This window comes from Chiloscyllium punctatum, chromosome 5 (assembly GCF_047496795.1).
Source record: "Chiloscyllium punctatum isolate Juve2018m chromosome 5, sChiPun1.3, whole genome shotgun sequence".
NCBI lineage: Eukaryota > Metazoa > Chordata > Chondrichthyes > Orectolobiformes > Hemiscylliidae > Chiloscyllium > Chiloscyllium punctatum.
The window spans coordinates 109,083,010-109,098,658 of record NC_092743.1 but is presented as its reverse complement, the minus strand read 5'-3'; the positions used below and the strand labels follow the sequence as shown (position 1 = coordinate 109,098,658).

Sequence of the window (15,649 nt, the reverse complement as noted above, 5' to 3'; positions counted from 1 at the left end):
GAACTGGTGGAGATTTAGAATAGTTTATTTTGTCAGTGCAGACTCAATTGGCCAAAGATCCTCTTTTGTCTAATATGATTCTATGATAAAGATTATTGAGGATAGATCAGAATGTGGAATTTGAAACATGAACAGATTTAACCATGATCTCATTCATTGATGGAGAAAGCATGAGGGGCCAAATGGTGTACTTCTGCTTCTTTTTAAATGTTTGTATATATACTTATCCACTTCATACAGAAGTTGAAGTTGATGCCAAAGATCAGTCATGATAGTATTGAACAGTGGTGAAGCATTTATATACTGTACAGTTTACTCCTGCTCCTATTGCTTATGTTTCATTAAAGTCAGGAATTATGGAGGGTGGATGTCAAATTTAGGTATGTGTTTAGTGAGCTATATCAGGGTGATGAGGATTGGAGTAACTCCAGACTTCTTCATCGCTGGATGATATAATCATACTGTAGAACTCCTGAATCAAGTGTTTATCAGAACAAAACATGACTTCACATGGAAGCAATGCAACAGATAGATGCAGAGGCAATATTTCAATGATGTCAATAATGTCATATTTTCTGTGTCCTGTGCATGTTTAGTCAGCTCAAATGCTCTGTAAAAAAGGATCATCAATGCAAATCCTTTATTGGAAATAATATTTTCAGAGCACTATCCATTGTTCGCTTACATATATTTCTGGCAACTATTTCACATTCAACAAGGGAAAATCTTTACCATGGCTCTGAATTAAATCATCAGTAGCCTTGGTTCCACTGCAATTTAATCCTACTGGTTCCGTTCCAGCCTCAGGCAACTGCCTGTTTGCACATTCTCCCCGTGTCTACGTTGGTTTCCTCCCACAATCCAAGGTTGTGCAGGTTGGGTGAACTGGCCATGCTAAATTGCCAAAACTATTCAGGGATGTGTGGTTTAGGTTCATAATCAGGGGTAAATGTCGAGTAGTAGGGCAATCGGTCTGGGTGGACTACTCTCTGGAGAGTTGGTGTGGACTTGTTGGGCCAAATGGCCTGTTTCCACAGTGTAGGGATTCTATGATTCGGCTATAGTTACATTCGACAAAATGGGCTGACCAACACTGTACAATGAGTTGCTCTGATAGAATAGACTGGTTCAAAAACCAACAGCAACAAAGCTGGCAAATGTGTGAGACATTGACAGGAAGAGCCTGTAGAATGGTTTGAAAATGATCACTTAGAACTTGTATTGCTACAGCACTTTCCATAGGCTTCACAGACTGTGCAGTACTGTGAAAGGATGGTGACTGTTCCAAAAGGAAACACGCCAGGCTGTTTGGCGCAGCAAGTTCTCAGACAGGGAATCTGCTCGTGTAATGTTGGTTAAGAGATAGATATTGGTCCCAGGGCACGGGAGAGAATAGAAAGATGAGAAATATTTGATTTTTCCCCAATATTTCAAATATTTGGTTGCAGCATCAATAGTAATTCCAACCGGTTCCACCTAATCCTCCCCACTCCCCGAGACAGAAGAGTTGAAAGCCTGTGACCGAGCCGGAGAATGAACTGAATCTGGAATCTAAAGGCGGAATATTTAGCTGAAAACCAAAAAAATGTGGAAATCAGAAGCAAAACGGAAATTGCAGGAAAAACTCAGCAGACTGGCAGCATCTGTGGAGAAAAAACAAAATTAACGTTCCTTCAGAACTTCAGAAGAGTTATTACACCCGAAACATTCATTTTGCGTTCTCTCCACAGATGCTGCCAGACCTGCTGAGTTTTTGTCTGTTTTGTTTTTGTTTCGAATATTTGGCTATTGTGTGAGAAGTCCGTTCTGAGCTCGTTGCAGAAAGTAGCAGAAGTTTTATTCCTCCCAGTCCTGAAATCTCCAGATTATAGAATCTCGTTTCATAAAATGTAACAGAAACGGGGACAAGCTCCTTTACCCGAGTGACTATAAGTCTCACAGCGATTTGCTGACGAGCGATCGATCTGCAAATGGGGGCCTCATTGTATTCAGTCTAGCTAGAGAGCACAGCCAGGTCGGAAGTCCGTAACTGTAAATCAGTTTAACTGGTATTTAATTTATCTGTGGACAATTACCGAGAGTGACATCGTCATTATCAATAAAGCGTAAACATTAGGATTGATTCTGAGTCATTTCACTTAACTTTGAGGCGGTGTCACTAAACCTGAACTCCCAGAGTTGTGCCTTGTATTGTTCAACTTCTGTCTATTCCCCGATTGGTGATAAAGCACGGCCTATTCCATTAGCCTGCTCAGGTATTTGGGTTCCTGCTGATGTTGGCTCCTCAGACAGCGGCAACCATGCAGCGCAGTTCCTATCAAAAGGGATACAGGGGCTAAAAACGAACTTTTCCAACATGGCTGGCTTCTTTGTCAGTTTCTGACAATTTCTGTTTCTTGCAATGGGCCCGAGAGCCAGAATCAGCAAAGGTGAAAGTATTCAGAAACTCGCTTGCTTTTCCATGAATGTAAATTACACATCCGCAAAAGGAGTGTGTCTCGGGGTATATGATTTTTAGACTGTTAAATAAACAACCAACTTAAAAAGTTCTGAAGGGTCACTGCACTCGAAAAAATTACTGTTTTCTCTGAACAGATTCTGCCAGACTTGAGTTTCTCCAGCAATTTCTGTTGTTGCGTTTATTATTTAACTGCATTTACTTATCAGAATCAAACGAATTGTCAGTAAAGATCTGGTCATATGAAAGGAATTTGCTTATTCCTTATAGCGTAGAGGCCGCTGTTCACTTTATAAGAACCCAGAGCGGGTCAGCAGTATGGATATTCCAACCTGGGGCACTGGGGTATGTTACCATATTAAAGGTGCTACATAAATGTAAGGTGCTGCCTTTGTAACAGGCTCTCCCTAATCCCTTGGGGACAGACATTTTTTGGACATCTCTGCATTCCGAGCCTGAACCTCAAGTTTCCAAGTGTATACTGAACTCTGAGAGACGGCAGGGGAAGAAAAACACGAGAACAAAACGGAAATCAAATGACGCTTGGAATGAGTTGGGTCAGACTCTCAGCACTGGCTGTTCCTGAGTTTGGGGTTTGCTCATCGAACGGCATTCCAAGCCTGGGGACTTTTTAAAAGTCTCTCTCTCTTCGCTTACTTTTCCTCGCTTCCACCCGAGCTTCATACTATCGGCCGCCTGTTTATTGTCGGAGCGGTGTTAGTTTTCACATCATCCCAACATTTACCCTCCCTGTAACATATCGTGTGGATAAAGCCACTGCGGAACTTCCCAGCCACTTCCAGTGCTCGCTGTATCTCCTGCTCGCCTGACTTCGGTGTGGTTTCGGTGCAGTATTCACCTGCTCATTGCTCTCTCTCTCTCTCTCTCTGCCCCGGGGTGTGCGTGAACGGATCTATCCTGTTGAGTCCAGTTTGGTCTACTCTCTGTCGCTCTCCGTCTTGCCATTCTCCCAGCGATGGCTCCACGCTCTCGCCCACAGTTCCTCGCCGTCCTGAGGATCGCTTGTCTGCTCATGGTCACCGGCGTCCAGGTCCGAGCACACGGTCAGTCCACTCTCAGAACCTCTGACAATGGGAATATGCAAACAGACTGCGCCGTTGGAAACGCTTTTTTTAAAAAAAGATGGGATTTGCTTCAAATAAAGTTGCTTTCTAAAGTAATTTCTGATCAGTTACGCAGGCGAATGCAGAATAATGTCTGATAACATTGGAAGACTCTTTTAAGGGATAGATGTGTTGAACGCCACGTGTTTTCTTTTTTTATCTAAAAGTATTTGTTCAATTCCTTTTTGAAATTTATTCTTGAAACTGCTTCCAAATTGAAGCCGCGCACTGCATAAAATGAATTCTCCCCATCTCCCCTTTGGATCTTCTGCCAATGAGCTCAAATCGGTGTGCCCTGGTCATCACTGACCCTCTTGTCAGTGGAAACGATTTCCCTTCATTTAATGTTCGAACTCTCTAGATCGTTTATTTTTACACCCGTAATAAATTCTCCTTTAACTGAGCGGGGCCCGGTTGTTAGCACTGTTGCCTCACAGCGCCAGAAACCCGGGTTCAATTCCCGCCTCAGGCAACTCTCTGCGTGGAGTTTGCAGGTTCTCCCCGTGTCTGCGTGGGTTTCCTCCGGGTGCTCCGGTTTCCTCCCACAGTCCACAAATGTGCAGGTCAGGTGAATTGTTGGCCCTTGGGCCTGTTTCCACACTGTATCGAATTTAAACATTCCCTGCTCTAAGGAGAACGATCACTGAAATTCCACTGAAACACCTTCTCCAAGTCCTGTGGCGATGGAAGAGGAGTCTGTCCCTGAACACAGTTTAGATCATTGGAACTGGGGGAGGCGATCTATTCCCGGGAGCCTGTTTTACCCAACCAGTTAGGTATTGGCTACATTTTATCGCCAACTACCTGCTTTGGTTTTATAATCGTGAGTAGCCTTCCCTACCAAAATAAACTATCAACATGTTTAAAAATTTTCAATTGGTTCATAACTTCAATTTTGGGAAGAGAATCTCTAGATTTCCACTTCCCTATCTGTGGAGAAGTGCTTCCTGACATCACCCGTGAACTAGTATGTCTCTACTTTTAAAGAAATGCCGCCCCCTTGTTCTGGACTTCCCCACCGGAGGTAAGAATTTCCTTCTATTGACCTGACCGAATCCTTAAATCATCTTAACCATCTTAATTAGATGTCGCCTTAATAGTCTTTATTCAAGGTAATACTACATACCCACACCATTTAAACCTTTTTATCCCAGACATCATAGAATGTAGGGCCTAAATTTATGAAGAATTTATGCTGCAATAAGATCGCTGCACTTTCACATCAGCGTTTGATTTGCTTTCATAGCTATGTACCGAAGATTTGTGCATCCTTCTGAGCACAGCCAAATCGTATTGCTAAGTTTTTATTGCATTTCGAAATGTTTGAGGGCAAAATAGACCAATGAGGTGGATAAAGTTTCATGACCTAATTGTGTGTAAACAAAATCATGGGTTCGAGTCTCCAAAGTCTTAACCGAACACGGCATCTCTGTGCAGTACTGCCTCACTGCTGCATTGCAGTCTCAGGCTAGATTATTGTACACTAAAGTCTTTGAAGCGAGGCGCCACGACTCCTATAACACATTGTTTTGTAAAGAACGGGAAGCGTTATTAATGGTGAAAACATTATTTCAAAAATATTGAAAAGGGCAGCTTTTTAAAGTCATTTATGTTTAAGTCATTCCATTTGTAGAAGGACGCATGGTACAAATGAGAGGTTAGATTAAATAACGATTTGGAGGAGATACGAGCAGAGACTTTCTTACACATTGAGTGAGACTCTAGAATCACAATCAGAGTCGTTGATTTTAAACAAGAACCATGTCAGTATTTGAGAAGAGAGATGTGGTGGCACAAAGAAAGAACAGAGGTGGAAGTAGACCAGGTATGTGGGATTTGGATGTAATTCAGATGAATCATAAACACTAACATGGACGATTTAAATTACTTAGTGTGGAAACAGGCCCTTCGGCACCAATCAATCCTCCGAAGAGCAACCCACCCAGACCCATTCCCCTACACCTAACACTACGGGCAATTTAGCATGGCCAATTCACCTAACCTGCACACTTTTGGACTGTGGGAGGAAACTCACGCAGACACGGGGAGAATGTGCAAACTCCACACAGACAGTTGTCTGAGGTGGGAATTGAACCCGGGTCTCTGTCGCTGTGAGGCAGCAGTGCTACCTAACCATGATCACTTGTTTAATAAATCGCTACGAATTTGTAGGTTTCTGATTCTTTCATAAGTGGAATCCATCACTATAGATCCAGAAAGAGAAGGGTGGGGAGAATGAAAAAAACCTTAGTCGATAAAAGCTGGACATTTCTAATAAGGTTGTGTAGAGAAGGACTGTCCGGGTTAGAATTGGCGACACTGAACTACAAGGCTCATAGTGAGCTCAAAATGAAATTACTGTGGATGATGGAAATCTGAAACATAAGAAACGATGGGAAAAAATCAGGTCAGGCAGCATCTATGGAGAGATTTAGCGTTAATGTTTCAGGTCATAGCTTTTCGTTATAGCTGGAAAAAGTTGGAGAAGTCAGGTTTTTTACAAACACACCGGCAAGAAGGAAGGGGGAGAGATGAAAAAAAAAGGAAGGGCCAACGAAAGAGTGGAAGGCAGGAGAACTGAAATGATGACATTTACGATGTACGAGGTAAACGAGGTAATGAGACACGTGTAAAGAAAGTGCTAATCAAACAAACTTTATCAGAAGACGCTGTCTGAGGAAATAGAAGCCATGATTATAATCTAAAATGATTACATTCAATGTTAAGTTCGGAATATTGTTAAAAGAGTTTAATGGAACCTAGGTTTATGTTCTTTGGGGCTACATTAGAAGTGCAACAGTCACCCGAGGTGGTTCCAGTGCCGAACCAAGAAAATCAAAGTCAATAAAAATAATTGTGAATGAACAGCCGTGATGGAGTTCGGTCACTTTACATCCAGACCATTCTGGGAGTGGAAATTCGAGGCAGTGTCTTATTGTATTTTTTCTTATCCCAGGGAAGATGTTCGTTCTCCGGCCAATGAATGGGAGCGCGCAGTGGGACCTGGCCGCGGCCCAAGGATTGTGCAGAGAGCAGGGGGCGCGCCTGGCTACAGCTGACGAGCTGCGGCGAGCGGTGGAGGAGTGCGCGTTCACAGAGTGTACCACTGGCTGGATCGCAGGCAACCAAATCGGGTAAAGTTTCCTGATCTCCCCTCACTCCTATCCCACCCCAAAGGATGGGTAATAATTTTCCTGAAAACTTTGGCTTTCCCGATGACAGCCTGCAATAACGTGATTGATTTCCATCCAAGATCCCTGAAACCGCTTAGTCCAGCATCAAAAACTCAATCCCAGGCGATATCTGTATTCACTACACTATAATTAAAATATTTCATTAATGCTGAATCTAAACACCAGTTCCTATAACGCCACTTTCCTCGCAGTCTGCCATTCAATCATTTATCTGTTTCCATCCCAAATTATTTCATCACCCGTTTCCTCTACTTTTGGCGAGGATTGTGATCTTTTTGATTAGATTAGATTCCCTACAGTGTGAAAACAGGCCCTTCGGCCCAACCAGTCCACACCGACCCTCCGAAGAGTAACCCACCCCTCTCTAACTAATGCGCCTATCAATATGGGCAATTTAGCATGGCCAATCCACCCTAACCAGTACATCTTTGGACTGTGGGAGGAAACCGGAGCAACCGGAGGAAACCCACGCAGACACGGGGAGAATGTGCAAACTCCACACAGTCACCCCGCTGCAGTGGTGCTGTGAGGCAGCAGTGCTAACCACGGAGCCACCGTGCTTCTGTCTCATTGCGCTTCTCCTATCCAGAGAATAACATACTTTTCTGAAGTATTTTTAGAACCTGCTAATTTACAGACTTTTGAATGACAGAGGAAACCTTCCCCCACTGCCTTTCTTAAGTAACGGGGGAAGAAATGAATGGTGTGGAATGGTTAGACAAGAATCTATTGCCCAGATACCAACTCCTCCCCGGCAGCATGCAACCGCCTTGAACCGTTAACTTTTTTTTCTGTGTAGGAGAAGCAAAACTGAACATGAATCTTATAAAATGAGGGGAAACAGTTTAACTTTCATAAATGCTCAATGGACAGAACTGGTTATGCTTCAGTAAGTGCAGAGAAACTTTGGAGAGATGGTTATGCAGCATGCAACCGAATAATTTACACTTTAATGAGTCAGTCTTCACATTGTTGGGTGAATATCAGAAAAGTGTCAATGTCGTAATCAGCAATTAGAACTATCTGAAGATGTTCTCTCAGAGCAGCACAAATCATCATTGACATTTTTATTACCCTAGAATGTCTATAATAATGACTCATGAACACTGCGTGCAATAGTCAATTCTAACTCACTATGTTGTGTTTGTTCTTCATTGATTCAGGAAACAAACTCGGAATGTTGTTTAAATAGTGAGAAATGAGCTTATCTTTAGATTTATAACCCATCCAAATGAGATGAAATGACATTTTAACGGCTTTGTCCTCAAATGGAATTGGGCTTCAAATGGAATAAATTCCATGAGTGAACAAATATGTCCTAAAAAATTATTATAAATTGTGACCACATCTGAATCAGGGATTAATCTTAAATTTTGGCAATAACAATTGTGCATTCCTATTAACTCATGTGCATTGGTAATCTTTAGCTTAAAAACAAGAATGTTATTTACTTAAAATTATGAACGTTAAAGACGCAAGATCAAGATACAAGATATATTATCTTGTCTTTTAGTTTTTGCCATTGAGTATCAAATATTGCCAGGATAACAGAGTTAGAAACTGAACAAAGACGCCTTCTTCAACCCTAATCTCTTAATGACATCCCATCCCTTTTTCACTGGAATAGCTTACAATCAGATACACTCTCTGGATGTTTTGTAGTTTCCGTGTTTCAGAATGTGAGCAGTTTTGCACCATGTGCTCAGCCTGAACTGAACTGTGACCACTGAAACGCATCATAATAAAAACTGTTACGAAATGAAGGGAAAGGAGGTTTCCATCTTGCGAGTCTAACTCTCAGCCAACTTTTATACCTCTCCAAGTTCTCTCATTTCTATGCTAACTCACTTAAATCTGTGCTCTTTGGTTACCAATGTCCCTGCTAATGGAAGTAACCTCTCCCTCATCATTTCATCAACGCTTCTCATAATTTTGATTTGAGTTGAACAAAACTAGAAATTACAAGATTTATAATGATAGGAATGTAGGTAACTGAGTGTCATAGTCAGTTAACAGATGTGTTCACTTCTGATCTGGGCAAGTCAAATTCAACTCAGACTGATAGTCACAAAATGAGTTTTATGTGAACAGAGAGAGTGAAGTGAGAGAGGGGAACTGAAGGAAATCAGTTTTAGTAGGGAAATGGTGTTGGAGAAATTGATGGGATTAAAGGCTAACAAATCCCCAGGTTTTGACAATCTAGCACCAGAATACATAAAGAAGTGACTCTAGAAATAGTGGATGCATTGGTGGTCATGTTTCAAGATTCTATAGACTCTGAAACATTTCCTACTGATTGAAATTTAGTTAATGTGACCCCACAACTTACAAAGGGAGGCTGGAATCAAACCTGGGTCCCTGGCATTGTGAAGCAGCAGAGCCAACCACTTGGATAACAGTGACAGGATTTGACAGAATCACATGTAAGTTATGAAACAAAAATCATGCTTGACAAATTATTTGGAATTGTTCAAGGATATAACCAGTTGAATTGATCGGGGGAACCAGTGGATGTGGTTTACTTGGACTTTCAGAAGGCATTCAAAAGGTCCCACATAAGAACTTAACATGTAAAATTAAAGGGCATGTGATTGGGGTTAGTGTACTGACATACATAGAGAACTGGCTGGCAGGCAGCAAACAAAGTATATGAATAAAGTGGTCATTTTCTGAGGAGCTGCCAATGACCAGTGCTTGGATCCCAGCGATTCACAATATACAGTAAAGATGTAGATGAGGGAACTAAATGTACTATCTCCAAATTTGCAGATGACACAAAGCTTTGTACGAGGGTATACTGTGAGGAGGATCCAGAAATGCTTCAGTGTGATTTTGATAAGTTGAGTAAGTGGACATTAGTATGGCAGATGAAGTATAATGTGGATAAATGTGAAGTTAACCATTTTGGTAGCAAAAACAGGCAGCCAGATTATTATCTCAATGACGATAGATTGAGAAAGAGGGAGGTGCAATGAGACCTGGGTGTCACCTGGCAGTTTGCTTTTCTCTCTCTCAAGTACTTTTGTTTACTGTACCAATGTTGCAATTCTTAAATCTTTCCTTAAAGCACCTTTTGAGTTGACCAGATAGCTCAGGTCTGTTCTGACCAGAATTATAGCAAATTTTCATGGCAAATTAGTTTCAAAGGAGACAGTAGCCTCACAATAATTTTATTCATGCTGAAATCCAGGCTAATGTATGATGATTTGACTTTAAATCATACTATGTCATCAGGTAGAATTTTAATTCGTTAATAATTCCAAAATATAAAGAAAATCTCAGTAACGGTGATCATGAAACTCTCGTTGATTGTTAAACTCTCTCAAAAATCTGTCAGGGAGCTACTTATTTTAGGGGAAATGAGAGATGGCCATCATAGAGAAATAAAAATGGTGTTCTTCAATTTTGTTTAGCAATTTATTTTCTTAGTTTTAAAAAACTGATGATGGAGATGTAGGATATGTCACTGAAAATCAAAAATTAAGCTATTCAGTAACAAAGTCATGTCAGTTGGCATTCCAGCTGGTGGGTGGGGGCAGGACACTTTGACAATGGTTCACTAATGACCGTAGTGTGGCATTAAGATTCTGAAGTTAGGAGGTCATCTGATGAAATATCCAAAAACATATTCAGCAGGAGGTGATGTTAGCCAGTGCCCTCTGATTCCAACTTGCAGATCCTTGTTACAGTGTAAATGGTTCATGCAAATATGTAACTAAGGTGGTCTACATCATCAATGGGAAGTGATGTATTGTCACATGACAGCTCGAAAACTTCTCTTTAGCAGCCTTGTGGTAAAGATTAAGTCTGGTGTTGTACATATCCTGAATCTTGTAATGTTTAAGTAAAGGTAATTTTGCCAACAACAAAGACTCCGTTAATCTTTATCAGACCTTCTCCTGGACCTGACCAAAATTGAACAGCAGGCTCATGTTAAATTCCTGCAGCCTGAATTACCACAGGTTTGTCACAATTTCCAATCACAAACCTGATAGAAATTGGCAGGATTCTGGAGGGACAAAGTCATTTATCCCTATTTCTGCAAGAATTATGTCACTCTTTCACTGCCCATACTCCAGCAGAATCTCAGCCCAACAATCAGCAAGACATTTATCCACTTTAAAGTGTCAACAATTACGTAGTCTCTCACAATTACAATTGTACAGTATAGTACTGAAACAGCTTACCTGTTTGAGTTCTTATTCTGAGAATGGTGCAGAATAAAGGGCTGGACTTGGGGATTTAGGAATTAAATTGCTAATTGCTAAAGAAGGTGAAGAAAAAATTGAATGTAAATTAACAAGTAGTTCACAATCTAGATTAAAAGTAATCAAATGTGTTTTATTCACACACAGGATAACCATGTGCAATAACATGGGATTTAGCCAACAGGGCCTTCAAACCATTCGAGTAAAAACTGAAGCAGCTTCTTCACCTGGTCCATATGATTCATTCTGCATTAAAGATCAAGGTTAGTGCTGCATCAATTCACATAGGCAAATGTTAATCATTTAAATGGGTAACAATGTCTTTTATATTTTGGGATATTTCCACAGACAATTTGGAAATTAGTTATACTGACGCGGTGTATTTTAAATAGAAGTGGAGTTGCACAGATTTAAGATTTGTGCTGTGAACTGATGTGAGATAAAGAGGAGGTAAACATATGTGCAAAGATTTTGAAGAAGGTTGAAAGGCAGGACTTCCACTGGCTTAGAATTGGGGTTCAGTTAATCAATTTCCTAGCCTGAGGTTGACCAAGTCAGTCTGACTAGGAAAGGAGTAATTTGAGTAAGAATCCAATTTAGTGTAATTTGCTTTTATTTTTATAGAAACAACTGTCAATACAGTCCTGTCAGCCATGAGCATTCTGTAAACTATACTCAGCTTTAATTTTACTTTGGATGTAAAACACTTTTTTTCAGTAAAGCTCTAAGGAAAATTACACTCCATGACCTATTGAAAATGGAGCCTTGGTTAAAGGTCATCTGGCACAACTGCTTTCAGTTGTAGGCAGATCATCTGAGGAAGTGTATATTGGCCTTGGAGAGGGTGCAGTATATAGTCACTAAAATGTTATCAAGGAGAGGGATAAAGTTTGAGGACAAGCTTCATAAACTTGGCTTGGATTCCATTTTTCTATTGAAGAATAATCTGATCAATGTGCTTAAAATGTTAAGACTGTGATAGGTTAGATAAAAAAAATCCTCTTGTGAAGAAATTAAAAACCCAAGGAGCACAGTTAAAATTAGAGCCAGGCTGTTTAGGGCCAAGATCAAGAATGCTCTTTCTCAGGGCTGCTTGCTGGCTCTGTTAGCATGAACTTACTTAGTGCCTAACTGCAGGCTGGTAACATCCATGCTTTGTCTTGCTGTGCCATGCATTGGTATTTTAGCCAGAGACAAAGGCTACCATAACTGACAAATTTTAATGTCCTCTCTTGTGCAGCTGTAGACAGGCTGGTTGTGATGCTTGTTAGCCAGGACCTATCTGGGAGTACACCTTGCAAACTGAGACATCAATCTAAAACCTATACCAAGTACCAGATGTCTGCACTGCCAAATATGCTATATGTTTATTCAACCAAATGGCCATAACAGAAATGGAATAGTTCTCAGCCAGCCAAATGGAGGTAGGCATTGTCGATCAGGGAAGTATGGTGTCATCAATGACACAGTCTGTAAACAGTGTAGGGGCCATCGTCTGTCATCCACTTGGGATGCTCACAGTCAGGAGTCATGTCCCACTGCAGTCCAGGGAGCGAGCAGCATTCTGCCTTGTATAGCCAGGACCAGCAATGTGGGCAATTGTGTATCTCCAGTCAGGGAGCTGCAAACACATTGGTCAGGGCTGGTCAGTCATGTCTAGGGTTTGCTCATCAAAGTTGGTCAGTGTTCTGGGGCCAATACATCCTGGGGATCCATCCGTCAATCGTCAGGAAGGGTGCAAGGTGGGAGTGGGCACTATCAGTGCTCAGTTCCAATGGGGGCTATAAGTCAGATATATAACCTTGTTGACACCCGGTTCCAGCAAATCAGAACTGGGTACAGATGCCAGCATTTGGTTATCATTTCAGGGATAAAATGCAGCCTTTATTTGTTTCATTTGTGTTTGCTCCACCTGTCAATAAAAGCCAATGTTTCAAATTGCCCGATTGCTTGCCTAATCCCCTCTTGGACAATGACAAGACATGTGCCCAGTGAATTAGGGACAGAAAAACAGTGACTTAGAGAGGGTGATTTGACAGGATGTAACTAATGACAGACAAATTATGTGGCATGGTGGTTAAACAGTGACTGGGATGAGAGAATAGTCTTGGGAGAGTCAGCCATGCTGTCTGTCTGCCATGAGTAGTGTGGTTTTGCCATTGTTGTGCCATTACATTGCTACTAAGAGGTAATGCTGTTTGCCAATGCTTGGCCGGGTGCACGGAGGCCTTTCAAAGATGTCATGGGATGCTGATCATTGAGCAGATATCTGGTGAATAGTGAGTTGTTGTCGGAATGGCAATGGTTCAGATTGGGCTAGAATGGAATATGAGGGATGACGTTGCAGAACTGTAAGTAGTTAATAAAGTGAGGTTATGTAATGTGCAGCAAGAAGTTGCGCTGGGTTTCTCAGTGAGAATTCCTTCAAAATACTTAATAAAACTTGCACTTACCAAAGAAACCCTGAGATTCAGCCAAAGTAAACTTATTTGAGAATACTTGCTCCCTTTGAATGATATCCCTCTTCTCCAGTACTTTGTCTTTCAATGCTTGGATGCAACTCAATAGATCCCAAATCTTTTCCTTCTGTGTGATCCTACATTCTGATGGTCAGGCAGGACTCACTAAGTGTTAAAACCCTGGCCTGTGCTCTCACTCATCTGTATCTTTTGGTGGAGGATTCACAGAACAATGTTTAGAATCAGGGATTATTGCCAATACTTCTCCTCTCTGGTCCAGGAATTCTGCAGGAATGTAGTCCATTATACTGGATAATATGTATTAATGCAGTACAAGTTAGTGATTGAAACTGATTGTCTTTGTGGTTCAGTATTATGGACCATTTATTCCTCTGCTGATCCATTGTGTGTAGGACAGCTGCAATTGTGTTTACCTGTTATTAAAGTGTAATTTTAATGATCGAATTTTAATTTCCAAGTACCAGTCCTGTAAATAGAGAACAGTGCTTTGCCAATGGTTGAATGTGACAACAGTTTAATGGGGAATTGACAGCATGAAAGGCACTATTGTCTAGATTATGCAGGCTCAGATTCAGATTTTAAAAGCCATTCAAACAACATTTCATTACTGTCATAAGTCTCTTCTCCAGCTCCCTCCCTGATTTAATGCAGTCCACCATTGGTGGCTGCACCTTCAATTGCCAGGGTTCCAAACTCTGGAATTCCCTCCTGAAAACTCTTTGCCTCTAGACCTTGCTTTCCTACTCTAAGATGCTCTTTAGAAATCTACTTCATTGAGCTTTGCACCATCTGCTATAACAGTGTTTTATGTGGTTCTGGGTTAAATTTTGGTTTAAAACATGGTAACTGGGGACATTTTGTAAATATTTGTTATGTGTAACCATTCTGAAAACCTGCTTTAAAGTCACTGTTAATACTTTATTTTGTAAAGGTTTGCCATTATGTGATGTGATTATGCGAGTAATATTTTCTGGACAGTTGTGGTCGTCACAGTGTTTGAAAGTGTTGAGCTGCTGGTTGCACTTATATTGAAAAAGCTAGATGTGACTGTTTGGCTGTAGGTAAGAGCTATGATTTGTTGGTTGCCCTGGTATATTGCAGGTAACAGGCAACTCCTGTTGAATAATAGGATGTCCAGGGACACACTGTATGCAGAGATTGATTGCATAGGATGGGCTGCAAGTCTACAGATTCTGAGTGGATTCAACTAGGAGTAGTTTTTGTCTGTTTTTGGCTAATCTCTGGTTAATGATGCAAGCATTAAATCATAGGAGAATCTCAATAAACCAATTAACAAGCGAATCCTTTGTCCATTCCCATTTGTTTATTTCATAAGAGTCACAAAATAAATTTATTTTATTTATTTCCATACATTTAAAACAAAATGGTTGTTCCAGTGGTTGGTAAGTTCACCTATGAACTTGTTAGATATTCTGAGGTGATGGTTAAATGTTGAAGTGATAATACCTTATTTTAAAAATTTAGGATTGAAATCAATTGGGGAATTCGCTATTTAAAATTGGCCTTGTTTTATATTAAATTTTAAAATTTGTTAAATGAAGCTGCAATGTTATTTAATTATTGTTTTGAACCTTGGTCAAGCAGCCTGCATGTTAGATTGTGGTACCATTTAATATGGTATCAGGTTCTGTTCTGGTAAAATTCTTAAAGCTCAATTGTACAATAAATCAGCTTCATTTAACAGAATCAAATTTTGGAAGATTATATCCAATACACCTGTTACCTCTTAGTACTGTTTAACATTGATGTTGGGAATAATGGTCTCTGAAATAAACTCCTGAAGCAGAAATGTTTACCTCCAGCATTGCATCCAGCCAACAAACAAGGTAATAATTCTTAAAAATATTTTAAAAGCTTCACAAACTTCCCAACACTCCCAAGTTGAACTGTTACTTTGATCAAGCAATAAAGTATGTACATTCTGGGTCTGTATTCCATCCCACATACAAGCACATAATATAGGTTGACGTTCCCCATGCAGTATTAAACAATTGCTGCTGTGTTAGATGTGCAGTTTTTTGGAGCAGTTGTTAAACCAAGGCTCCAGCTGTGTTATTACATGGATGTAACTGATCCTAAGTAAACAGGTAGGAGGCTAGAAGAACACAGCAAGCCAGGCAGTATCAGGAGGTGCAGAAGTCAATGTTTCAGGAGTAACCCTTCT

The 15,649-nt window shown here is 40.7% G+C and overlaps 1 protein-coding gene across 1 annotated transcript in view; it reads left to right on the top strand.

Moving 5' to 3' along the window:
• The first annotated feature begins 2,930 nt into the window (after positions 1–2,930).
• The window catches only part of susd5 (sushi domain containing 5), a 27,709-nt gene continuing 14,990 nt past the window's right edge, over positions 2,931–15,649 (top strand). Inside the window, exons 1-3 of the mRNA XM_072571023.1 lie at positions 2,931–3,522; positions 6,539–6,716; positions 11,132–11,247. Coding sequence (XP_072427124.1) covers positions 3,435–3,522; positions 6,539–6,716; positions 11,132–11,247 — 382 coding nt within the window. The 5' untranslated portion in view covers positions 2,931–3,434. The remainder of the gene's footprint in view (positions 3,523–6,538; positions 6,717–11,131; positions 11,248–15,649) is intronic.